Source organism: Xiphophorus maculatus, chromosome 18, assembly GCF_002775205.1.
Source record: "Xiphophorus maculatus strain JP 163 A chromosome 18, X_maculatus-5.0-male, whole genome shotgun sequence".
In the NCBI taxonomy this organism is placed as follows: Eukaryota; Metazoa; Chordata; class Actinopteri; order Cyprinodontiformes; family Poeciliidae; genus Xiphophorus; species Xiphophorus maculatus.
In genome coordinates this window covers 19,206,108-19,232,229 of record NC_036460.1, presented here as the reverse complement: position 1 = coordinate 19,232,229, position 26,122 = coordinate 19,206,108, and the positions used below count along the sequence as shown (strand labels likewise).

The 26,122-nt window shown below is 38.9% G+C and overlaps 3 protein-coding genes across 8 annotated transcripts; 1 reads left to right on the top strand and 2 right to left on the bottom strand.

The window, feature by feature from the left end:
* Nucleotides 1-300: 300 nt before the first annotated feature.
* yif1b (Yip1 interacting factor homolog B, membrane trafficking protein) lies at nt 301-5,492 on the top strand. 3 transcript variants are annotated; one of them, XM_023351773.1, is made up of 9 exons: nt 301-444; nt 1,426-1,528; nt 1,655-1,787; nt 1,889-1,993; nt 2,356-2,364; nt 2,488-2,492; nt 2,768-2,923; nt 3,005-3,098; nt 4,155-5,492. In XM_023351773.1, exons 1-9 carry the CDS (start codon nt 399-401, stop codon nt 4,308-4,310), a joined length of 807 nt encoding a protein of 268 aa, XP_023207541.1. In that variant the 5' UTR covers nt 301-398; the 3' UTR covers nt 4,311-5,492. The 3 variants fall into 3 exon arrangements, with proteins under 3 accessions (XP_023207541.1, XP_023207540.1, XP_005809082.1); XM_023351772.1 differs by having other exon boundaries at nt 301-435; nt 2,356-2,492; XM_005809025.2 differs by having other exon boundaries at nt 2,356-2,492.
* LOC106699924 (probable E3 ubiquitin-protein ligase HERC6) lies at nt 4,506-15,198 on the bottom strand. The gene is made up of 23 exons (XM_023351771.1): nt 14,956-15,198; nt 13,354-13,510; nt 13,197-13,273; nt 12,631-12,858; nt 12,422-12,513; nt 12,176-12,303; nt 11,906-12,060; nt 11,605-11,660; nt 11,430-11,521; nt 10,778-10,837; nt 10,572-10,668; nt 10,255-10,435; nt 9,934-10,085; nt 9,516-9,641; nt 9,327-9,425; nt 9,060-9,236; nt 8,571-8,711; nt 8,224-8,390; nt 7,513-7,579; nt 7,323-7,393; nt 6,944-7,127; nt 6,671-6,773; nt 4,506-6,586 (listed from the first exon to the last, which is right to left on the bottom strand). The coding sequence occupies exons 1-23, from the start codon at nt 15,167-15,169 to the stop codon at nt 6,366-6,368; spliced, it is 3,045 nt and encodes a 1,014-aa protein (XP_023207539.1). The 5' UTR covers nt 15,170-15,198; the 3' UTR covers nt 4,506-6,365.
* Nucleotides 15,199-15,632: 434 nt separating this feature from the next.
* LOC111611898 (NACHT and WD repeat domain-containing protein 2-like) lies at nt 15,633-25,742 on the bottom strand. Of its 4 annotated transcripts, XM_023350743.1 has the most exons (11): nt 25,547-25,742; nt 25,345-25,433; nt 24,516-24,623; nt 23,213-23,410; nt 22,802-22,940; nt 22,043-22,191; nt 21,499-21,858; nt 21,278-21,379; nt 20,062-20,860; nt 19,523-19,663; nt 19,246-19,379 (listed from the first exon to the last, which is right to left on the bottom strand). In XM_023350743.1, exons 1-11 carry the CDS (start codon nt 25,632-25,634, stop codon nt 19,336-19,338), a joined length of 2,217 nt encoding a protein of 738 aa, XP_023206511.1. In that variant the 5' UTR covers nt 25,635-25,742; the 3' UTR covers nt 19,246-19,335. The 4 variants fall into 4 exon arrangements, with proteins under 4 accessions (XP_023206508.1, XP_023206509.1, XP_023206510.1 ...); XM_023350740.1 differs by having other exon boundaries at nt 15,633-19,663; XM_023350741.1 differs by having other exon boundaries at nt 15,633-19,663; nt 22,802-22,937.
* Nucleotides 25,743-26,122: the final 380 nt, after the last annotated feature.

Here is a 26,122-nt window from a genome sequence, read left to right as displayed (position 1 = left end):
ACCCAAAATTATAAATAATCATAACCAAAGCCATAACTATCAGGTGACTGGGAAAGAGTCCTGACAGGCAAACTTTCTCTAATCCCATATAAATTTATTTAGATTTGGAAAAACATTGTACTCAAAATTGTTGCTAAAAGATGCTACTTTTTTGGCCAAATTGCCCAAAACAGGCTCTGACCTTAGACAGAGGGGAAGATTACCCTTTTGAACACTTGGTGGCGGTATTTTTTTTTTTCAACTGACTCGACGCTTAGAGTCGGCTCTTAGAACACCTAGCGTTCACTTCCGTGTAAATGTTATGAATCACTTCCCCCTGTAGCTAGTTGACTTGTCTTAACTCCATCTGATTTCAGGTAGACAGTTTGACAGCTGCTGCTCCTGCAGGGCCTAATCAGATGGAGTACACTGCCGCACAGAGTGGGTTCAGACAGCGTAAGTTACGTACGTGATTTCGATTCGAATAAAGAAGTAAGCTAGCATGCCCAGTGGAGACTGCTGCTTGCTTTCTACACCTAGCTCTGTGTTGTACCGGGTTGAAGCTAACAATAAGTTGAACTTATTATACGCAGACAACCCGTAAAATGCCTATTCTTAGTCATTTTTTTATTATCTTTTTGTTTTCTACGGCTTCACTAACAAACTGTCATCTTTGTCAACACTACTAACTAGCTAACTTCTCTTTAAAACCGGTTAAACCAGCTAGCGTCACTATGGAGTTGTTGTTGTTATTTTTTGTTATAAGTGTGAAGTTCTCAAGCTTAGTTTGTAAAAACACATCAGTTGTGGGAATTAAAGTTGTTTAAAGTCCATTCAGCTGACTAAATGTACAGAGGATATACAAGGATATGTTGTCTCAATATTCAAGGTTATTTATATTGAACAAATACTATCATCCTTATTGAGCTTAGTTCATCAGCCAATATTTTATTAAAAATAAAAATATTGGCGCCCCCCCCCCCCCCCCCCCCAATTAATCTAAACCTACTTTTGTCAACCCTACATTACTGATCTTTTGCTGACTTGTAAGTATAGACCAATTAGTGTCTTGCCTTACCAGAAGGATCTGACACAGTATTGATGTCCCACAGGGCTCCATGCTGGGTTTACTTCTCTTCAATATGTAGTTGAGCCCAAATGGCCAGTATGTTATCAGCAAGTAGAGTTTATATACCAGTAGTCTGCAGGGATATGTTAAGGGATAGATAAAAAAACCCAAAAGAAAACAGGACACCAGCCATCAATGACTGGAGTTTAACATCTGTGCTTTAGGGCCCATAAGCAATTGGAAGAAGTGCATGTTGGGGTTATTTTAAACTTCTTGGCTGACTGTTGTTTGAGTTGCTGATTCTGCTCAACTTCAATTTAAGCAATTAAATTATTCCTACATATACCTATTTAGATGTTGTTTTTTTTCCCCCACAGAGCATAATATGCGTTTGAGGAACAGCTCAATGGATGGGTCAGATGGCAGCCAGCTGTTTGACGACACAAGTGCGACTGGGCCAGGGGCTCAAGGAGTCTACAGGTGGGATCTGTCCTTGGATTAGCTTATATTTCACTGAATATTGACCAGTTGTTGAATTGGCAACTGAAGTGATAACATTTGATTTTGGTTTCTGGTTCTTATCATATTTCATTAATTTATTGACAGAAATCAGCAGGCTGGCCCTCAAGCAGCAGGAGGACTTCCTGGCCAGTCCCTCCTGGCGGACCCCATGTCCAACCTAGCCATGGCTTACGGCAGCTCACTGGCATCCCAGGGGAGGGAAATGGTGGACAAAAATGTAAGGCTGGCGAAAGATGTAGCTTATCAGCAAGGCTCTAATGAAATCTACTGCAGGGACATTAAATGAAGTGTCCACTTCTTTGTCTTTGTGTATTTCAGCTGGACAGATTTATTCCCATATCCAAGCTGAAATACTACTTTGCTGTTGACACGGTGTACGTCGGAAAGAAGCTTGGAATTTTAGTTTTTCCGTACATGCATGAGGTAAGCTCGTGTTTTCTACTAAGTCAAGTTTTTTAGGCAGTTATTGGATTGTAATTGATGTACTTTTGATGGACATGTGTAGTTAGAAATAAATTATTTAAATGATAAGTTGTTTTTATCAAATAAAGTTATTTTTGTTTGATAAAAATAACTCTTTTTTTATTAAAAAACTTCCTTTTTTTTGATACCAGGATACCTGTCCCTTTAGCACAACTTACAAAAACCAGAACATCTTTCTTTTGTATTTAAAGTTTGCTTAACAATCCTAGCTATTGTTGCAAACGACTTAGAATAAGCCATAAAACACTTGAGCTAAATTTGAACAGACCTGATAATTGTGTGAAATGTGTTTTCTTCTGCAGAATTGGGAGGTGAGTTATCAGCAGGACATCCCTGTTGCCCCACGCTTTGATGTCAACGCTCCTGACCTTTACATTCCTACTATGGGCTTCATCACATACATCCTGGTGGCTGGTCTGGCTCTTGGTACACAGAACAGGTACAGAAGCCTTACTTGTGTCCAAGCTGCAGTTTGCAGCTGCTGATTGTTGTGTCAAACAAGGAGTAAATTGATTCTCACATCTGGTGGGGGGAAAAAAAGTTTTCAAAGAAACTTTGACAATACAGTGGCAATCTCAATGGCAATCTACAGCTGATTGATTTTTTGGAACAATAGTCTTTTTAGTAGCTAAAACCACAAATATGACTTATTGTAATGAGCTGATAAAGGCTGGCTGAAGATATCACTGTTACTATGTATCCTTTGTTCCTCAGGTTTTCCCCAGAGCTTCTGGGAGTTCAGGCCAGCTCGGCGTTGGTGTGGTTGATCATGGAGGTCCTGGCGGTCCTGCTTTCACTTTACCTCGTCACTGTCAACACAGACCTCACCACCATAGACCTTTTAGCCTTTTCAGGTTACAAATATGTCGGGTATGTGCTGGTGCATATTTCTGTCAACATTATTTCTTCTGCAGTATCTTTAGTTAACCACCAGACGGCCTGCTTTTCCAGAATGATTTTAGGCGTTGTCGCTGGTCTTCTGTTTGGAAAGCTAGCGTATTATCTCTCCCTGCTGTGGTGTTGTGCCGCCATCTTTGTCTTCATGGTGAGTCTGAAGCATTTTTAATTATTTTAATCTGTTCATTTTTTGCTCTTTCGGTGCTTGTACCTCCGCCTCATACTCCGGGTCGCAGTTCATACATTATGCCTAGCATGTTCATGACAATTGAAAGTTGTTACAGACTGTTGCAGGACTGTTTTTTTTCTATCCTGCTCTGGATTTATTTTGAACCCCTTTTGTTACCTTTAATGCATTTTACTGTTACAATGTAGTTACAATGATTTGATGCGTTTCTCATCGTGTTGTCGTCCAGCTTTATTGCTGTTATTACCCACTTAAAGATTTGTCCTGTTTGTCACAACTAAGTGTTTCAGATTGTGGAACTAGTTTCTATATTAGATGAATCCATTAAGATAAAAGATAAAAGCTATCTACATCAGCCTGACTTTATGTGAAAATAGAAAAGCTTCTTAATAGTTGCTGTTGTTCTACCTCTGGTGACAACACCTACCTTAAAGTGTAAAAATGGCCAATGTGTCTTTTATGTTTCTGTGGAGAAAATTTCACCCACTTGTATTTGAGAAATCGTTTTCTTTCAGCCACATTGGAGAGTTTCTGAGCATGAACAGTCTTGTTTCAGTCATGCCACAGCATCTCAGTCAGGACTGATTGAGTGTTTTTGTTGAGCTATTACTCAGGTGGACTGGTTAGAGTGCTTTAAATCTTCCCCTAATTTATAACCCAAGAGCACCTGAGCTTAAGCTAAAAGTGAAAAAATGATGGCTGGATATCTCCAGGATTTCCTGCTAGGAGGAATAATTTATGCTTTTATAGATTACTGACAGATCCTGACACAGTAAAGCAGGGAGGACCACCACAATGCCTCCATTGTTTGACTCCTGCTGTGACATTCTATTTCTGAGATGCTTTTAGTTTTAAGCCACAAAATATTTATATAAGTTCTCTATTTCTGAACTTTGTGTTCTTTTTGATCAGCAGTGACTTTGGCAACTCAAGGGGAATTACAGTTTTGAAATTACAGTACTTACCAGTTCACTTGGGAGTAGAAACATTTCTCGCCTTGTTCTTCTTTCCAAGCAGATCCGCACTTTGCGTCTGAAGCTCTTATCCGAGGCGGTTGCTGAAGGGAAGCTGGTGAGAGGAGCCAGGAACCAACTGAGGATGTACCTCACCATGTCCATCGCAGCAGCGCAGCCCGTCTTCATGTACTGGCTCACCTACCACCTCATCAGATAGAAGCTTCAACTCTCACTTTTGCAGGAGAAGAACTCTGCTGTCTGCATGACATCATCTCAGAAACAGAAACACAAACTCTCCTCAAACACAGAACCACATTGCTAAACTCACCGGGCAAAACGCTCGCTACCAAACAACAAAGAGGTGAGACATTTCTGCCTCCACCTCTGAGCACAGCCACGTTGTTAGTTTTGCTTTTTTTTTTTTTTACATTTAATGTCTTCACATTTTGTAGCAAGAACATGTGGCTTTAATTGCTCTGCGTCTTTACTGCATAATTGCATGTTTACTATGATTTTTTTTTTATAAATATTTATGTACGTCTGTGAATTAAGTCGTTGCGTTGCAGATTTTGCTCGTCTGGTCGTCGCAGGTGTTTTATTAAAGACTGCACAAAGAAAGCACATTAGCCTCACATTTACCCCGCCACCTGATGCTATGAGCAAACTCTAATCCAGGTTGCTACTTGATCGGCTAGCTTTTCCTAAATATTTTGTGTAACTTTTTCTGTCGCTTCTTTACTGAGAAATGTCAGACCCTGTGGAGAAAAAGTTTACATGACGAATGCAGCTTCAAATGTTTAACCCTTTAGTTTGTGCTCCGTGACATGTGCGAGGTTTGTAAGAGCAGACGTCTTGGACAGAGACCTGCTGGAAGGAACGATGTTAGATGCAAAAACACAAAGATAGACTGTAGAAGTTTACTGCTGAATAAATGTAATTTAATATCAGACATTTTTATGTTTCCAATATTAAGGTATATTTCCAGCCCAGGTGTAATTCACATTGACATGAAACTTCAAATGAGCTCCTTCATTGCTACTGAAGCTTTTTTTAATGAGCACTTATTTAAATATGAAGCATTTTGCCTAGAAAGATGGATTCTTTTATCGCTGCGACGTGATGCTGACTGGGAGTCGAAGTTTACCGGAAGAAGGAAAGATGATAAAATGAAGAAACTGAACAATGAAAGTGATGTAAAAATTGGTTTTTAAACTGTTTGTAGCTAAATTTGCACAACAAAATGCCCCAAATGTGCTGAATTCTTGCAAAAATAAAAACTGTCCCAGACCCATGAAGCAAATCAGAATTTACACATCACCATGTTGGACTCAGATGTACATTTTTATCACTGTTCTGTTTATTTAATATCTTTTGTCAAAATAAAGAACTGTAAGATGTTGCTGATGTTGAATGTTTATTTACTCTTATAATGCAGAAATAACTAGTATTGCTCTTTTTTTAAGCAGAGTTTTCAATGTACAAGAAAAATAATGCAAAGAACAAATATGGATAAAGTCTCAAATGTTATTCCCCTGAATTGTCTGAACTCCAGAAATTAAATGTGGATTAAATATGAATCACCACTGAGACTTATGCGTTGATGCTGGTCTATTTTGTCCTTTTGGAGTTAAAAAAAAATAGTTTGTAATTCAACAAAGCTGGAGCTTTTATGTGGAAACATTCTGATACATGTTTAAAGCTTATTGTGGCTTTACTTAATTGTGTATAAAGTGAGCTCTTGATCTAAGGTGTAATCTAATTATTGTGTTCTAGTTACATCAATAATTAAGTAGTTATTGTGAAACAGGATATGTCAGCATTATTTAGACAGGATTTCTACACAGCCTGGAATTTACTCCTTCCTTCAATGTTTCTTATATCTGGATAAGTATGAAAAATATTTGTATTTCCAGACTTTTCCGTCTTTTCCAGCCATCCTGTATTTTTGTAAATTGAAGTCGTTAGATCTCTTTGTCCCTCTGTCCTATTCTTTGCTTCCTAGTCTCTATCCACTTTGTTTCTTCCTTCTTTTCTTCCAGTGTCCCATTTCCCATCCATCCATCATGGACAGATAAATAAGTGTAATACTTTACATTTTTTAATAAACTCTAAAGAACTGAGCCTGGAAACATTCATCTGTAAATGACAACTATTACAGGTGTGTATATCTTAGATAATATTGCAGTAATGTCTTTAAAAGGTTAATGAATCTTTAGATGTTGCACATTGTGGAAAACCAAATAACCAATAAGGTATGCTTGTAGAAAGATTTCTAGTTCTTCCAGAAACCTCTGTTGTGATTAATGGCCTGAAGGAGCCTGGCCTCCATCGTCCTCTCTACCGGGTATCGCTTGTAGTTGGGCAGCAGCAGCAAGGTATGGCAGGTGAGGGATTCAGGCAAGTGGATCTCTGTGGCATCTGGCATCATGGCCACTCTCATCCTGATGCACTTCATTCCCAAGAAGGGGACTCTGTCACAGCCTGTGAGGAACACTGACCACAAACAAAAACAAAATGGATGAAACAGAACCCTGGGTAGATCTAAAACTGATCCAAAATGAACAGTGGAAAACATACAGAGGAACTTTTTCTTCTCTTCTGCCGAGAGATTTTCAAACACCTTCCAAAAGGTGATGATGGTTGGATGATCAGCATGATAGTTTCCTTCATAAACTGTGTTCTGTGAATTTAAAAATAACATACCTGAATACATCATTTCGAATTGTTTTTACAACTCAACTTACATCACTGATCTTTAAGGTTTGATTTTATTTACATTCCCTTAGAACAAATATCAAAAAATGCATGTTAATGAAACTAAAACATTAAAATCAGGAGATGTATGGCTACCTCCTTGAAGACCTCCCAGTCGTAGTTTTCCTGGCCCACCACAACTGTCTGAAGTTCCTCAGGCTGGAAGAACTCCACGACATCTATGTTGCACACTTTGAAAAACCCTTCCTTGAAGAGTTTAAACACTCCCTCCACTGATTTGTTAAAGGCATGGTTGACAAAGGCAGCGACAAATTCTTTCCTGTAGACATAAAGAATATTACAAACAGCATCTAAGGAATCGTTACACTGACTGGCAGATTACTACAAGTCTTGAGGTTCTTGCATAATTGTTCATCTTAACTGTAGTCCAGGAACCTTTCCACAGATGGCTGGAACAACAGCTTTTCACATAAATATGAGATGCCAACAGATGGAAATGCAAATTAAAACAAACCTATTAGATCCAGTGACAGATTTTCCGGGTTCGTTTGGATCAAGTTCAGCTTTCTCACCACCCCAAGAGACCTGTTTTGTCATTATGGATAAAAAGGTTTAGGAACCTGCACAAATATTTTTTAAATATCTATCTTTTGAAGAGGATAAATCCAGCTGGATGTAATTCAGTTTATGTTTAGAAAACCTACAGTGAAAGTCATCTCCATGGCTTCGACAACTTCGGGGGTGTAGTCCTCCAACATGCACCTCCATGACCTTAACACACAAACAACGGTGAGGAAAGTTGTTTGTTTTCCATTATAAAATTTCACGTTTTTTCTGAACTTTTGATAAAAACAATAAAGTTTAGTTTTCATTATCTGATGATTTCTGTAAATCATGAAGCACCTCAATGCTGAGGCTGGTCTTCAGGTCAGGATCTTGGTTAAGGGCACTGTTTTATTTTAGCACCATTTGTACATGTTAATATATTTTTTCCATGTGCTTTAGTCCAAAAAATAGAAATTTCAGTGATTTGTTCGCAATTTAAACCAATATGCAGGTCCAGTCTAAATCTTTAATCCAACAAAGTCAAGAAAAGCAAATACTTTGTTATTCAGAATTTTCTATTTTTAGATTTCTTAGACAACAAAATATAGGATGGTCTGGAAACATTTTACTCTTTTTTAATATTTTTTTTTCATACTGTACTTATTTTGACTTAGAAAAATTAATTTCAAACTTTGAACCTGCATTCACAACTGATAATGTTTGAATTCAACCATGACAAATATGAAGAAGAAAGAACAACATTTTTGTGAGCCTTTTCTCCTAAAAGAAAATGTGCTTAAGTGCCTTTTTATTTGTACAACCTGCTTATAGATCTGTTCAGCCCTGGATTTAAAAAAAATGTTTCTTACTCTGCCATGACAGGATCAAACTCCTTCATGTCGTCCAGGGACGTTTTGACTCTGAGCAGCTTCTTGAAGAGCGCCAGCGGGAACTTCAGGTGAATGATGTTGTGGTTGTAAAGAGCCAGGCCACACAGAACGCCAAACAGGAAGTACTTCCTTTCCTCCACTTTAACCTACCGGTTTTTAAAAGAAAAACAAACAAGAATATGGGAAAGCTGAAATCCAACACAATTCACATGTACAGTATGTCTGCTATGTCTATGTTGTATTTATATCCTTGGCTGTACACACAAGGTCAGTCTTCAAACCTACAAACTAACAAGTCATGTGTTTAAAGGTGATGCAGGTCTTACCTTGGGTGGGAACCAAGCCAGAGTTTGACTCTCGTTGTACATAAACATTTGAGATTCAGGAGCCATGAGCTCATCAAACACATGGAGGAAAAAGTCTTTTTTGTTGACGTTCATGATCTTCCTGTCATCTACAAACTGCACCTAGGGTAGGTAGAAAGATAAAAAAAAAAAAGCCCTGTAAATTTTTAAAAAGAAAAAAAGCATCCAAACTGCTCTCCATTTTCAAAAACTTGTTCTCCAAAATAATTATTTTAATTTATCTAAACTTAGGCTGCAAGTAAGAAAACAGGTGAAATTATAAACCTCTTCAATAAAATTTCACACGTATTTGTTGTTTTACTAATTATTTTTCAGTGATTTAAGCACTTTTTCTTTGTCATTCAAGCTCTGCAGTTTTGTATGTTTTTAACCTAACGTGTTTGTGTCAAATTCCACAGACTCAACAACTGTAGATTTTTAACTATGTCCATTTTCTTATGTTGCTTTTACCACAAGCTCTCTTTTAAATGCAGCGTGATCGGCTGCAGCAAGATGTCTGAAGGTGTCCTCCACCATGTGAGTTCGTCTCAGGTTCAGCTGCAGCACCGGGACAGGGGAGTCCAGGGTGTTTCCAAGAAACTCCACAGGCCACGGCATACCCATTTCATGAACAACATGATGAGATTCCTGCAGTTACAAAACTTCTTTCTATTATAAAATTGTGGAGCAAAATATTTGCAGCAACATACAGGATGCAGAGCTTATAAAGCACATTACCTTCATCACACGTGCCAAGATGTTGAAGACAGCAACTTTACAAATCAGAGGGAAAACGAAGGGGTAGCGACAGAAAATGGCGGGTGTTTGCTCGTTGTCCTTTGAGAAAATGTCAGAATAAGTGGTCAAGAAGGAATTTCAGCAAAATATGAGCAGATCATATTAAACACCACATAACACTGTTTTCACCTCTACTTTGGAAAGCGACAACCAAAGAGCGACATCCACAAATGCATTAAGAGTTCCCGTAGCAGTGCTTTCCTCGAGATAAAAGTTGCTCAGTGGGACTTTGAAAGACTGTCCAGATTTGTTCGCCTGAAAAACAAAGCAAAACAAAACAATGGATCATATTAAAAGCAACCAGAAACAATATTTTTATTTTATTAATACAGAGTGAAATGTAGAGTTTAGTAATTATATAGACTGCATGTCAAACTTTCGGTAGAGGTTGTGATTTCAAAGCATCTATTAGTAGACTTGACATTGGTAGTAGTGAATATTTCTCAAAGGTTAAAGGTCAAGCAGCTGATCAGAAGATTCTGAAATGCTAATTTCATTATGTTAAATGAAACACACAGCTGACTAAAAGAAAGCATTCAGCACTGACTTTGTAAAGGAGCTTCAGGGCTTTCAGCAGCAGTTTGGTTCCTGGGTTGTGGGTTTGCAACAGGCCGTTCTTCAGAATGAAAGTCAGGGCGTTTTTGAAGACCATGATGTGCCTGATCAAAATGGTGGCCGACAAAGACGACCAATAGCTTTCTGCAGAAAAAATAATATGAATTAAAAAAATAGAGAGGGGTACATTTATTTTAAGTCAAAAGGTGACAAATCATATTTATCAGTACTAATGTTAAACTGAGGGATGGCAAATCTTCCTAAACCTTAATTTGAAACATGAAAATTCAATATAAGTCCAGTAGTTTCTTACTTAATGTTTCCAGAGTCTTCTCACTGAGATGCTCAATAATGATAGCCAGAGGCAAAGCCACATTCATGATGTTTGAGTCTTCTTGTACCAGCGGACATGTCAGCAAAATCAGGAGAATCTCCGGAGACTTTAAAGGATGTCTTGAGAGAATGAGCAATTCTATCAGGAGCTCCAGATTTACCTGCATGGGAAAAATCTGTTTAAAAAGCTGTGCAAAACGTGCAGCATATCTAAATCCTGAATCGAGCTGTCATCCAAACTCGTAAAATTTCAGTTATTCTGAATAAATGAATGAAAGCATAGAAATTTTCCTTAACTGTTTGCTTGATCCATGGGACTGCCAGCATCTGGTCGAAGGCCTGACAAGCAGCCTCCAGGTCCACAGTTAGAGCACCAGCTTCCAGCGGAGCTCCTCTGGTATCAGGGCCAGAGCAGTGTTAGAAATCTGACTTGTGGGAATTATTTATTTGTAAAACACACTTCTTTAATCCAAATTCCAAAGCCGATGGAAAATCATACTTACTCGGGTTTTGTGAAACTTGCAACAAGACTTGAACTTGTGTAAAACATCGACTCGATTTCTCTGTTCCACAAAAAGAAGACAGCATGAGAAGGGACTTATAAACACTAAAATATATATTTTTAAATTAGTCACTACAAAAGGCACTAAAGACAATAAAATGCTACACAATTTAATCCCTTGCAGACTTCTTCTATTTTTGGTTTAAAAAAACATTTATTGCTTCAGATGTAATCAGATTATGTTTTTAAACGCTTATTTTAAAGTCAAACAAAAATAACCTAATAAAATACAAATATCTGTGTTCAAATGATGATTTAATTTATAAACCTTCCAGACCAAATGATGTCAGCAACTTTGGTTTTCAAATGTTAATTAGTTTCTTTTGATAGGGGCACGATGTTTTACTTTCTGAGATCAGTTAGTCGTTGGGCCAAATTGATTTGAATAGCTTTTATCTTTAACAAAGGAAATTATCATTTGAAAACCTTATTTTGTATTTACTCTGATTAATGGAGACAGAAAAAATATATTTTTGATAATTTAAAACTTTAAGGTGTGACAAAAAAGTAAAGCCAGAAGAAAACTTTAAGCATGTAAACAAAACTTTTACAGCATAGCAACATAAAAGTCCACAGTTAAATTATTAGGTTACCTTTTTGCCTCGATGTTACTGTACTTCATTGCCACCCACTTTTGCAATTTTTTCTCATCCAACCGGCCAATTATTTGTCCATGGTTGAAGGTCTTAAACGTTTAGAAACAGTAAAGTTTTTATGTTTCCTTTTTAGGCTAATGAAAAAGTATTTTTTGATTTGATACCACCTTACCTTTGCAGGTGAAGTGTAAATGAAGTTTGTGTCCCATCCAGCTGATAACTTCAAGTCTGCTTGACAACATAAGAAATGATTAAAATCAGTCTTTGAAAATGGTGGATTAGAAATGCAAAACCTCATTTTCAGAGTCTAAAGGTTGTTTTGGTTGGATTCCAATCTCAAAATTGTGCCAAAATGCCAGAAAAAAATAAATTCATCTCACTAAGATAGACTCCTTGACAGGCAATCAAAAAAAATACACACTACTTAAATCATTCAAACTATCATATGCCATCCGAGGCGACTATATACGCACCACTAGGTGTGGCAGCAGCACTGTCAGAGGCCCATGGAAGCTGAACTAGGGAGGGGGACGAGCTGCTGTCTCGCTGTCCTGTCCCCAGCTGGCCTTTGTCCCCATTACCAAAAGCAAACAGACGTCCAGAAGAAGTCAACACGAGAGTGTGACGTCTGGAAGGCCAGAACCATGTCAGAATTTAATGAGGCAGTATTTAATGGCACGGTGTCTTGAGGTTTTTTTGGAACAGGTTTACGAAGTCATCTTACAGCAATTTGGCACATTTACCTTCCACATGCAACCTGGGATGCCGTCTCTCCAAGACCATCAACCAGCCTGGGCCGAACCTCGGTGGTGGAGGCATTGTGACCGAGTTGACCGTGGCTCCCGTCTCCGAAAGTGAAAACTTTCCCATCCTACAAAATCCAAGAATCACATGACACCCAAAAACAAAGAATGATTATTTTTTAAAAGGCTGGTGTTAGAAGGGTTTATTCACTTTATGTAAATAATCTGAGTCAGCAGCATTAGCACCTTTGTCAACACAGCAGTGTGCGATTCTCCACAGCTGATGGAAGAGACACCCAGAGGTCTGAGAGCAGGTACCATGCAGACGTTGAACCTGCCTGTTTTGGAACAGATAACATCAAAAAGAGCTGGACACTCAGTGCTTTCTATGGAGGAGTCTGAGAGTTACCTGTTAGTTCCCATCTTAACGACAAAAAAAGATTAACCTAATCTACCTTTTTCATCCACCCTGTTGAGCCCCAGCTGGCCAGATTTATTGGCCCCACAGCAGTACGTCAGGCCGGAGAGCGTGAGGAACAGTGTGTGGCTTCCTCCTGCTGAAACCTGGGTTACTGCAACTCCGGTCAAGGCGCACACCAGGACAGGTCTCTGCTGCAGTGTCACGTCCTTCCCCAGGCCCAACTGCCCATGACTGTTTAAACCCCAGGAGAAGACATCTCCTCCTAAAAAAACAAAGTAAAAACAAAATATAACACTGAGTTGTCTCTTATCCTTTTAAGGTCGACGCCCGCCCTGTGGCGGGCATGAGGTCATGTTTCTGTGTGTGTTTTTTGCTCCAATGTGATAATAAATTTTGTCAAAATGAAACAAACACTGTAAAATCACAAAGTTTAGGATGTTCTGAAAATAATGATACCAAACAAGGTAAGGTAAATAGTTTTTATGGTGAAAATATAAGGGTATATTCAAAATTAGACCAAAACGGCCATTTAGACCCAAGACTCCAAAGGGTTGAGCATATGAAGACATAAAGCTTTCCTCAGCATGTTTGTAACTTTACCTTTGGTCAATGCAAGGGAGTGGGAGTTTCCACAAGCCACCTGGATTACCGGTATGGGCATTGGGATGGGCACTCGACTGCAAGTTGATGAGGCAATAATGGGTTACACATATTTCCACTAAATAGTGCGTGTTTACTTGTGAGTTTCAGTTCTTGCCTTGGTCTCTGGTTGTTGCTGGGGTGCCCTTGTGCAAGCCCAAGCTGTCCATCATCTCCTGCCCCCCAAGAAAACACATGTCCAGAAGCACATAAAGCCAGAGAATGGTCCTGACCACAAGCCATGGCAACAACATCACCGAGTCCCTCCACAGATCCTAAAATATGGAGAAAGAAAAGTAATGATACAAAAACATAACAGGATTAAAAATTTATTCAAGTCTTTCATTTATAAAATTGATTAATTGAATTGTGAACACAGCAAAGTTTCACTTATCAAATTTCGATCACATCAGAAACTCTCTGCCAACAAAAGTAGCAACACCATATATTAATTATTTTATTATGCCACATCTGTCATGTTGACTAGTAAGGCACAATGATCTTGTACACGTTTAAAATTGGTACACGTAATTTGATCACAGGCTGTAAAAATACTGACGGATGCTTATCGTCATGGTTGTGTCATTAAAAATCAAAACATATTGGAATAATTTTGTTAAATTCCAAGATTGTTGTCTTACTTGCAAGATATACAACAGAAAACATCTACTGACAAGAAAACCAGATGTGTAAGTAGAAAGGACTGTTCGACAGAAAAAAACTGCACTTGGTCGGGCAGGTTTTTTGGTGAGATACTCATACCTGAAATATTCCTCTAATGGTGTTCAGGAGCATTATACTTTCTTTGAAAAACATTTTTAAATTATGGTTGAGGGATGGTCAAGTGTGTGATAATTTGTGCTCTCTATGTTTTTTATTACATGTTCATTGTATTTTAATATATTATTAGTGCTGCATTTTAATTATGTCAATGTTCATGTTACCTGCTTCAGAGACTATGGCTGAAAATTAGCCTATTTGTCTAGGCTGGCATAGTTAAAGAAATGTGTATTAATGTGTACTATCTTTGTACATTTTAAACAAATGAAAAAAAACTAACCAATCAAGTTTAATCTAAAACATAACGTGTTCTGTTTATTACAGCATTAAAGTAAATGACACAATTATAAAAAGGAACTATGGAAATTAAAATAAAGAGAGACTTGTATCTAATATCTCAACACACTACCAATGACTATCACATTAAAGATTAGGAAACAAAGAGTCAGTATGGTAGGATTTATTGCATACTGTGACCACTATACACTAAAAATCAACACAAGAGGATCTTTAAATAAATGGAGTATGAGCTAGTGCATCATGAAACGGGTATTTCACCCAGTTTTACCCTCAGGGACTTCCTAAAGCAAAACAAACAAACTTCAAGAATTCCCCACCCTACCTAATTGTATCTCAATGACCTTTCTAAGTTAAGTTTCGTTGCATGAATAAACTGAAATGAAACGAAACTGAAACTTAACTCAATAAATTAGCCTACATGCTATGCCTGTCAGATGATTCATGACTCTTGCATGAGGCAATAACAACCTGTAGAGGATAATTTAAAAGAAATACAAAAACTCCGTCTGTCCCGCAGCTATTTTTTGACCACATAATTATTATTAGCTTATGGTCAATTATTTGGAAGAGCATTTTTATTTCCTTGCAAATAAAAACCAAGTTATTTTATACATACTAAAAAAAAAATGTAATTATTTACCAAGCATCTTTCCACTTTGGTTCCTTCGTCCAAGTTGGCCCTGCGAGTTGTGTCCACATGATAAAACTTTTCCGTCTTCTCTGAGGAATAAGGTGTGCTGCTCTCCGCAGCAGATGTTGGTTAGGACTCCGGGCCCGGTCCAGGACACCGGGCTAAGGGTTGCCTGGACCCCAAACTGTCCACTCGAACTGTCTCCCCAACAAAACATCTGCATGTCTGCTCGTAGACTGACCGGAGCGACTAGTGGCGCTCTACTTCAGCTGGAGCTGCTGCCTTCACATGATGTCGGAATTATAAGACTCCTCTTGTAAGTGCGTCAGGAAAATATTATTCCGCTATCGTAGTCCTTTTGAAAACATTGGCACACTCTGGATTAGGTAAAAGATCCAATTCAATGTGATAATTATATTCAGCTTTATAGTTTATTTTCAAAAAAGTAATAATAACTTTAAACTGTAGTACGACCTCATGAAGGTACGTGAAGGCAGCACCAGTGTATATACATAAAGTTTCTGCTTTATGTAGTAACTTCCTACTGTAACTTCCTACAGTAAATATAGGAAGTTACTGTCATCATCACCAAATTATTAAATGTTTTTTAAACACTTTTTAGATCGATAGACAGACAGAAAGACAGATGTTTTATGATCATTTTTAATCTAATGAAATACTGCAAAAAGCATGATCATATCAAATACAACTGCATTTAGGCAAAATGAAACTGAACAAATTCAAACTGAGAGTTGCATTTAGCTTAAATGCACTACAGAGAGAAGACAATTGTGTTCCTTCACTGTCCTCCCATTTTACATCAGTCAGTATTATAAACATCATTTCTATTTGCTAAAACAAAGAATGAGAGAGAATTTTTTTCAACAACAAAAGAAATGTATTCTTTAAATTCATCCATTTACTTAAACTAAAATTACTAAGCAATTTGAAAAAGTCCAGAGGAATTGTAAGGTACTAATAGGTCATTTGGTACCAATATCAATTTCCCAGAGATGAACATTTTTGATGTAATCAAATTGTTGATTACATTTTGATTTTGCTTTTGTGTCTTCCTGTGTCTTTTGCTTTTGTCCAGGACAAAAGCAAAAGACACATGAAGCTTCTAGTTGAAGTTAGTAAGATAGTAACATTATCCATTGTACTGACCTGGACCAATATTGGATAAAAGGACACTCAGTGAGGAAGAAAACACACACACACACACACACAAGAAGAAAAATAGATTACAGTTTTCAGTTGCATCCTGGCCCAGGGACATTAGAAACAATGTTAAAACATTATTTATATTAATTACATTTTCTAAGACCAAAAACTATAATAAGACCTAACATGCAATAAGGCATAATGTGCTTTCAAACACTATACAAGAAAATTAATAACAGTTTTACATTTCTGGTTGTCAAAGTGGTTACAAAACATCTTCTTGATGACTACAAATTAACCCATTTAATTTGAAAGGTCCCATGTCAGATGGATCCCTATTGAAAAAACTAGATATGGTAACAGGAAAAAAATTTACAAAACAGGTGAAGGGCAAAAAAGACCTGCAGTCATTTTGTTTACACTGTATGTAAGCAGATACAGTAGGCTCATGACCAGGTAATATTGGGTTTTGACTGATAAAAACACCTTATAGGTTCTCTGTCAAAGGGACATTTTATTGGTTCTGATTTTAAAATTTCTCTGTCCCAGACTAACTCTTTATCAATTGTAGCATCAGAAACAAAGAACACACCTAAAGACCCATCCTCATAACCCACAAACACGCTTTGCTGCTTGCCAACAGTCAGGGCTGACGGATTCTTATGCAGATGTACGCTTCCTATTCTCTCTCTGTCCGAAAGCCGCACGACTGTAAGGATGAGCTTAGAGTGCAGGTAGCATGCACAGCTCTGCTCCTGGCTACTTGGGTTGCATACATACACAACATAGCACCCAGTTTTGTCCAAGCAAGCCTTGATGACAGGTCCCTCAGCTTTCAAGGAGCACAACCTGATCCGAGATAGATCTAAGAAGTTAATGGAGTTATGATCAATGGACAGCAGTGCATAGTTCCCATCAGGCAACATTTGAAAGTCTTGTGGCTGACAGTGAAACCTACGTGGCAGCTGAAAGTGCCGGCATACCGTCTCCTCTGACAGTTTCCAGGTGTACACCGCTCCAGAGGCAGTCAGCACCACCACAAAGTTCGGATGGTCTAAAAGACACTGGAAAGCAACAACATGCTCTGAGTTTTCCACACATGAGAAGCGCTTACTGATTGAACCAGACCACAGGCTGGCAGCCAGTAGGTCTCCATTGCAGAGGCCAACAAGAAAGGTCCCCTCAGCTGATACTTGTGCGTCTGACAGGTACTGATGAATGTTGCACACAATAGCCCCATGTGGCAACTTCCAAACATGAGAGAGGCCATGCTTAGAAATGCTCACTCCAAATTTACTACTGGGAGTGATCAGCACATCTGCAGCACTGCCGCCGTTGATACGGGCAATGTTCTCACCTGTTTCTGCCTGCCAGACGTAAATTTCCCCTGCAGAGAGAGAGAGAAGGTGGCTGTTGTTTGGAGAAAGCTGTATTTTTTCCACATCGCCGGCATGCAGGAAGGTAAATTGTGGAAATCCAACATCTAAACTCCACCTCCAGACATTCTCTGACCCATCTGTGGTGTAGAAGCATTTTCCTGTTTGCTCCACTGCCATGCCTTTAACTTCACTCCTCATTTTTGTTGCTTTACCTGCAGCATTGATCATCTCTGAGTCCCAGACTGTCAGACATCCATCATGACTCACGCAAACAATATCTGAGGCTGTTTTGATTAGCGAGAGGGGCTGTCTGTTTGTTTCTAAAGAAAGGACACAATCACCAGTACTGACCCTCCACACCAAGATTATTGTGAAATGGTCCAACAAAGCCAGGAAAAGGTGTCCATCCAGGGAGAGCACCGCTTGAGAAAAGGCTTTCCCTTGCGGAGCCAAGAACTGGTCCCAAATCTCCCAGTTAAATGTATTCCACAATGTCACCTGGTGAATTTGACACACTAAAAGAGTGCTGGTGGCTTTGGAATAATCTGTGTTGAGAATACTGGAAGACTTACCCTGATTGAAGTTTTCTTTGAGAAGTTTGGGAGCTTGTTTTTTATCAGCAACATCCCACAAGTCTACACTCCCACTCCTGTCCACACATGCAATTTCTTGCTCCTCTTCACAGAGGACTATCTGCATAATTGCACTGTTGGTTGAGTTTAAACAGGTGCCAAGAAGACGGCTGGTTGTCAGATCAAATATTGACACTGTGCCGTCCTCTTGTCCACAGTAAAGGCTGAAACTCCTGAAGGAGGCAACCAAACAGATCACAGAGCTCTCACAATGAAAACGAGTAGAAGTATTGTTGGCAATATCAAACACACTGAAAAAACTCTCCTTTTTCCTCCAGATGCATATCATTTCCTGACATGAGATGAATCCTTCAATTTTACTCAGAGTTTGACTTGACTCAGACTTCGGTTTCAGAGATTCCTTCACCTCTATAAGACTCTGTGGATTTGCCCCGTCCCACACAAAGAGTTTGTTGCATTGAGTGGAAAGCAATAGGAATTTGCAGTTACTTTTAACTCCTGCAAACTTTAACTCCTGTTGATCCTGGATAAGTGATAGCTTGTAAAAATCACAAATTGAACCCTCCCAAATCCAGGCAGAACCATCATCCATAACCTCTGCCACAACATCACATTCTGTACATGCAATTTCTGCGACTCTGGTTGTTCTGGTTTTAATATTGGGTCCTACATAGCAAATGGGGAGAACGGAACAGGGAGTGGGACAAAGTACCAATTCAACTCCTTTTCCGTTCTTCTTCCTGTACTGTCTGATGTCTCTTACGTATCCCTCAAAGGCAGGAAAAATATCCAGGTAAGGGAGGAGGTTTGTCTCCATCACTTCAGGCAGTTGCAGGGGTGAGCTCTGCAAGAAGCAAGCAGAGGACTTTAATGTGCTTGCTATAAGCCATTTTTCTCTTAAAAACTTTGTTGAGCCTTCATACGCCTTTAACATGGCTATCAGATCACTTAGCATGTCACCTTGAACCATGGCTTGATGAAACCCTAAAGACATTAACAACTCAAGTTCCAGTTCTTCCAACCTCCCACTTTGTTCCAAATGATGCGGCAACTCTAGGATCTTTCTCATGTTTACCTGACAAACATCTTCAGTAACAGGGAAAATAAATGGTTGACTCACTTGTTCATGTTCTGGTTCAGATGCAAGACTTACAACAAATGGTTTTTCATTTCTACCAACCCGTCTTCCACTGAAATAGTCCGCCATCTCTGAATGGATTTTCCTCCTCACTCCGTGAGTGCCCAGATATCTTTTAGTCACGACAAGCTTGAAATGCCGGCTCACCCAAAACAGAACCTGAAAATCAGTGATTGGCCGCTTGATTAGAAAGTTTTTCAAATCCATAAGAAGCCTCTCAACGTCAACCTGTGAAATTGGTCCTCCACATTCAGCTGGGCTGTCATAATTATAGGACAGCAGATCCACAAGCTCCGACTCACAGAGGCCAGTCCTGGAGAGGGAGACATATGAGGCCAAACGAGCCATCAGGGACGAGCCGTGCTTCTGTTCCAAGTGATACAAGAGAGCTGAAATAGACGAATGGACGCCATCCGGGAGAGACGATTCGTTCACATCTGAATCTGATAAGAAAAGACAAATTAGATATAAAATGTTTTCACTGCTGGTACGAATGTAGATGCAAGAACACCCCATGAACAGTACATTAAGCAACATAAATTGTAATTTGTGTACAAAGCCTGAAAGAAATTACAACTAAATAATTTGCTGAAATCTTTTAATGACAAAATCATTGAGAAGAAAAATATGTTTTTAAAGTGCATATGCACAAAACACAGAAAAGCTGATGCATATTTCTATTTATTAGGTAAACTTTAGAATAATTTCCATAACATCTTTAAAACTTTCAGTTCTTCGGTTTGTGAAATCCTATCAAGAACAAACTACATATTACATAAAAAACCACATTCAACAGGGTGCCGTTTTCTGTAGGAACGAGTAGCTTTTGTTTTAGTCATACCAGAGTGCCACAGTGAAGTGTGTGCATGTAGGAGTCGGACATAGAGAGGCAGAGAGCAGGAGGTCAGCGCCTGGTTCACCAGCACTTGTTGTCCTGATGTCACCTTTCTTCCTGAACTGTTTAGTAGCGATTCCAAAAGCTTCGCACACTGTTTCCTGTCCTCTGACTGGAGCTGTATAGAAGCACATCCACTCTGCTCCTCACTGTCGTCATCTGATGCAGAGGAAGAACGACTGCCTTGCTGGGGATAGTGTAGCTTGATGGCTTGCAGGAGACCTGTTCTGCTGGAGGAGACTGTGATAATGAGTTTGACAGCATCCGGGAGCGGGGAAGGGATGCTGCTGATAATCTGAGCACCAACGTTGTTTTCCAGCTGATCCAAGCCATCGAGGATGAGAACAAGAGGATGTTTTGCGGAAGGAAGTTGGGTTAGAATGAACACAAGATGCTCTTCAAGTTCAGACAGAGACACATCCACTTTTATGACGCTAGAATCGAGTCCTTGAGAATCTGGTGTTTCACAGAAACCTGGGTCACTATCACAGATCTGTTTTCCATGGTGGCAGTCGTTGTGAGGATCCACAGCAGATATTGAGGTGTAGTTAGTCTTACAGCTGCACTCATTTGGGTTTTTGCAGGGCCAGGACTCAGGCTGCGGCTGGCTGAGTGACTGCTCCTCATATTTGTGAGCTATCTGGTGACAGATACTGGAGAGCAGATGCTTAGGAGATGTACTGAATGAAAGGTTGCAAAAACAGCTGATCACCACTGGATCACAGTCTGGTAGCCAAACCTTGATCTGTGGAGCAGAAAACTTAATTACTAAAAATCAACAATGTTCTCTTGAATTCAGGTCTGGTTTTGTTTTATTATTTACGTTAAAATTTAAGATGACAAAAAATCTTGTGACACATAAAACCGGGATTCAGTTTGAGATCTGAAAAGCAGTTTATGTTAAGTTGCATCAACATTTTTCTCTTAAAACATTATTAAATAGTTAAACCTAAAATGGCAAATATCTACCACAGTGTAAAAATTATAGTAAAAGAAAAAAAAAATATTTGTTTCACCAAAATATAAATTATGTTAAACTTAAACAACTTAACAAAGATTATTCTTTTCATATGGACTAAATGTATTTCATATTATTTCGTGAAGCAAATTAAAATACATTCGTCTCCTCTTGGAATCACGTTTCATTTCACTGTCCACTGACCTGTTCAGCGCAGTGTGCGATTAACACAGTCTTCCCTGTGCACGGTCCTCCACTCACCACTAGTGGGCGCTGTTGATCCATGCCTTTCACATAAGCACTGATCTACAACCAAAAAGAGGAAAAAGCAGACCGAAGCATCATTTGGGATCAGGTTACATATTACATTACAGCATGACAACAACCACAATAATGAAACATGCAACAAAAAATTTAATTCTCACCTTTTCCTCCTCTGGCAGAATAATTTTGTAAAACTGAGCCAGGATGCAGCACAGCTGCTCCTGCTCGGCCCGCTCTCTGGATGGGGCATCAATAACATAAGCTTGCCCTCTGACCTGAGGAATGTTCGAGCTGTCAGTCAACGCCATGAGGTCTGAGAAAACCTGCTGGCACAAAGAGTCTGCGTAGGCCTGCCTCCTGGCTGTGGTGTAGCCGTGGCGGCGGTCACACTCGGTGGTGGTGGTGTAGAGGATAAGTTGGCGGAAAGTGAGCAGAGCAGGGAGGAAGCTGTCACACAGCTGTGATAATAACTCAGATGGAGTGGGCACTGTCTTCAAAACAGTCTGCTCACACGGGTCAGCCTGCAAATTTAAATAAAGGAAATAAAGGACATAAAGGAAAATCGACTCCTGTCGCATTTGTACGTTGGTCAACATGTAAAATTTCACTTATGTTTTGATTTAACTTTGAACTATAATGTTTTGATACCTCCACTAAAAATATATGAGATCTTTCTGAAATATCTCCTTTTAGATAAACTCTTACCTTCAATGCTGGCTGCAGCTTTGTGTTTCTCTGTTGTTTTCCTCTTTCTCCATCTGCATTGACGACCTTGTGGACGTAGATCATACATCTGTTGATAATGTCCAGAACAGGGCAGTTTTCCAGAGCAAACCGAAGATCTGAATCAAGAGCTAGAGACAAAAATAAAACACCAGAATCAGGTATATTCAGCTCAGGATAGCATTCTCTTAAAATTTATTTTAAATTCTGCAAAGCACAATTGGTTAAATTTAATACCTGTAAAATAAAATAAAAAAACAGCTTCTGTGCTTTGTTGGCATCTAAAGGAGACCAAGTTTAGGAATCACAGCTTTAGCACAAAATGCTGATTTCAAGGTGACTAAAGAACAAAAATGCTGTGAATTGGTCCTTTTTAAAAACAGGTGTGAGTAACTCAAAAACTCAAATACTGACAGATGAAGTGTTAAAGCCACTGACTGACATTACTTATCAAATATAAAATCAGCAGTTTATGGAAACAACATGGAAAAATTAGTGTGTGATTAGAAATGTAATTGTATTTTTATTTTTTTATACCCTGAAGACACTTTGAAAATGTGAGACTATCACCAAAGTCCCAGAATATTCTGGGGAGGATCATGTCTTTGTACAAGACACGTCTTGGATGCCCCACAAAGTTTAAGGTAAGGTCAGGGATCCCACAGGCTGCCATGATTGCAGACTCTGTACACAATTCACAAATCTTTCAGAATAAAAGAGTTCTTTTGTTGTTGTTTTTACCTGATCTGTAGAAGACTTGGGCTCTCTCTGCACTCATACGTCTGCTCTGGACACACAGACTCACGGCCGTCTGCAACACCTTCCTCAAATCTTCATCACACAACATGTTATTCTCCGTTTCTTCCGTCTCTTCTCTCTGCTGAGCAAAAACACTTTGATATTTAAAATTTTTAAAGTTATGACTGTCTTCTATATTTTCCTGCACTATATTTTATTCTATATTTTACACCTACACTAAAATATTTTGTCTCTTTTGAAAAGGTTTATCGTTAAACACAGTAAGATTAATTTTCACATGTATGTGTGAACAGATTGATATCTAAACACTTTCCTGATTAAAAAATAAAATAAAATCATATCATGTAATTAAAGTTAGCCACACAGCAAAATAAATAGGTTGACCATAATCACCAGAGGACTGCAGATGGATTTCACGGCAGGCGTCAGGTGGTAGGAAGGAGGAACGGCGTTCTCATCTCTCTGGTACGCCCTCTCCAGCTGTCGGGTGCCCACGCCCGCCTGTTGGCTCTCCTGCAGCAGCAGCTGGAACTCCGACACCTCCACCTGGGTGGGCAGACAGGCTGGTCCATACTGGTGTCCAACTAGAGCCTGTAGCACCAACATGTGGACACAAAGCAATAGCAGTCAAAGGAGTGAAAACTCTTTTACTGTGAATCTACGATTAGGATGAGCTTCTTTTTTTTTTTTTTTTAGCTTTGTAAAATCATTTATAGCAGAGTTTTCTGTCTCAACTTTTTGAATAAATAAGTAGTCTGAGGCTATATTGTATTGTAAAATTCTATTTTAAACAGCCATTTACTTAATCCTCTTTAATTTAATCAAGCACTTACTATGAGTGGAGTTATATTTGTTTTTTTTTATTTTAAAAGGTAATAGTTTAGTTGTTTTCTCTTACAGGGGCAGTATTATATATTTTCCAGTCACATAGTGCCATTTTATAACACAATCAAGTAACTATGTTACCTTTAGTTGTTATAAACATGCTGTTTGTATCAAACACAACTTAAAAGAAATTTGACTTCACAATTTTATGCCTTGAAATTGGCCTCTGTCTCTTTCTGACCCTCAGCCTACAGCACGTCGTAACCAATGCTCCTTCATCATGCCGTTTACAACTGTTCTTAGGTGCGCTGGACTGAGAATATTTTGTAAGAAGAGCTCAGCAGGTGTGCAGTTCCATCAGGTCTTTGATAATTACTGCTGCTGCTAGTTGAGAGGAGCTACGTGGGGGAAGGGTGCTCGGTGAGGCAGAAGCTCATCTTAGAGACTGCAGCTCCAAGGAGAGACTTCAAGGAAACAGGCCGCGCTTTGCGAGAGCAAGCGTTTAGGCAACCCCAAATGGCTGCTATGGGAACTGAAGAGATTTCTTAAACATGCATGAAAGAATCAAAGTAACGCTCCAAGTTTGTTTTTGATGAGGGAAAAACATTATAGTATATCCTAAAGCTCGAAAAATTTGATTTACATAATACCCCCCTTTAGTCCATAATTGAACTGGCACACTTTGAGATAAAATCATGACCAAAGCATTGATCCTTGTTCTGATGAAACCCCAGCTTTTAGCTCAAATAATGAAGCTTGTGTACCTAATTATAGTAGTCCTTTAGTTTAGAGCTCCTAATGCTTGTGGGAGCGAGCTTTGATCTCAATATTCAGCGTGCATTTAGTTTCTCTTCAGTGCAGTTTCACTTACCAGTAAAAACGGTCCAGCTGAGTTCTTTCTGCACTCTTCAATTAGCTGCTGCCTGGTGTTTGTATCTGGCCAACAATTAGGATCGCTGGACTCAAATGGGTCGATCAGCTGCAGAAGCAAACCCACACATACAGTAAAACGACATAAAAGACATAACTGGGAGTTGATGCAGAAAACTTCATTAGAAGCATCTACCGCAAACAACCAAGAAACGGCTGAATGATATATGATGTTTGTGTTTGCGCCTAATTACACAAGCTGCTGAATAGAATGAGTTTCACAATGGACTTGTCCGGGGGGGGTGACTTAACACACACAAAGCACGCAGTGCAGTCATGTTGCAGCTGCTCACTGTCTTTGTTGTCATTAGTGATTAAGCGAAGGTAAGCAGAATTGATTGTACCCTCACAGGAGTGGCTTCAGGCAGGGAATACAAATAAATAAATAAATAAATAAGATACAATCATGAAGCTGGTAATAATCACTTGCAGCTCTTTTATTTTTCCCACTGCTTGGGCCCAGTTAATACATAAAATTTACACCTCAAGTTTCATGCTTTTTAGTTGACTGATGGAAACTTAATTAATGGCAACAGTTTTAATTTGACCCCAAACATTAAAGGAATAGATGTACATTTCTGCAAAATAAGAAGAGGAACAAACAGCAAACGCAGACATAAAGTATTACATTTATTCTATCTAAAAAAAAAAAAACAATGTACAAAATAACTTGTGTATAGTTAAAGTTTGTGTTCTTAGTCACAGAATAATATTCTTCATAGCTGTTGTGTTTTCAGTGCAGTGAGACTGATTCAGAGCCGGGTACTCACCCTGACATCTAGCGCCAGTAAGCTCCTACAGTGCTCTCTAAACCTGGGAAACACTTTCTCTCTGAGAGCTCTTCGCTCGATCACGCTGTCTGACATGCAACATAAACACAAACAGGAATCACTTGTAACCAAGTAAAAATAAAGGCACTAATTGACAAAATGCTCAGATTAGAGTAGATTTATAAATATGTAAAAACAGTACCTTCTGGATTGGAGCACAAATAGATTTTGACAGAGGATGAGCCACGGCAGGAATATGAAGAGTGCCGGCCTTTTCCTTTGGAGGGCATGCCTGGTCTATGTCCTTCAAATGGAATAAAAATAGAGTAAAACTATTTCTGAGAATATAATAAGCGACCTAACTAGCAAGTTGATTCCTCTCTTCTGAGCTGGCGGTCCTGTCGCCTCCAGTGAGGAAACTCTGGCCTTTGGTTTCTCTTGCAGACTGTAATATCCTGACCACGCCCACTTCTGCAAATGTTTCAGTTTTTACATTTGCACCCAAGTGTGAATCTGCACAATTCATATTACTTCTCATTTTGCTGCGGGAACACCCAAATTCTGAAAACTACGTAGAATTTTATTCATGCTTACATTGTGGAAATTGTTTTGACAATAAAATAAGAAGCAAATCATTTAAAAGTTTGAGTCTTTTTAATATTTTTTTTACATATTCAAACATTGAACCCATCCATGCAATTATTCAAACAAATCAGACAAAAGTGTTTTAAACATTTTTTTATTAATTAACTTTTGTACACAATAAATACAAACTCTA

Bases quoted from the DNA above. Each gene is read 5' to 3' on its own strand.
- LOC111611898 (XM_023350740.1), bottom strand. From the start codon at position 25,634: ATGCCCTCCAAAGGAAAAGGCCGGCACTCTTCATATTCCTGCCGTGGC. The intron at 22,192-22,801 runs GTAAAAACAACA...TTTTGTCTCTAG, and splicing joins CCAAGTCTTCTACAGATCAG to CTCTTGATTCAGATCTTCGG. The intron at 20,861-21,277 runs GTCAGTGGACAG...TCTGCTCCACAG, and splicing joins TCGCACACTGCGCTGAACAG to ATCAAGGTTTGGCTACCAGA.
- LOC106699924 (XM_023351771.1), bottom strand. From the start codon at position 15,169: ATGCAGATGTTTTGTTGGGGAGACAGTTCGAGTGGACAGTTTGGGGTC. The intron at 13,274-13,353 runs GCAAGAACTGAA...ATCAACTTGCAG, and splicing joins AGCAACAACCAGAGACCAAG to TCGAGTGCCCATCCCAATGC. The intron at 7,580-8,223 runs GTAAGAAACATT...TTGTGTGTTAAG, and splicing joins TTTGATCCTGTCATGGCAGA to GTCATGGAGGTGCATGTTGG.
- yif1b (XM_005809025.2), top strand. From the start codon at position 399: ATGGAGTACACTGCCGCACAGAGTGGGTTCAGACAGCGTAAGTTAC. The intron at 1,529-1,654 runs GTGGGATCTGTC...ATTTATTGACAG, and splicing joins GGGGCTCAAGGAGTCTACAG to AAATCAGCAGGCTGGCCCTC. The intron at 1,788-1,888 runs GTAAGGCTGGCG...TGTGTATTTCAG, and splicing joins GGGAAATGGTGGACAAAAAT to CTGGACAGATTTATTCCCAT.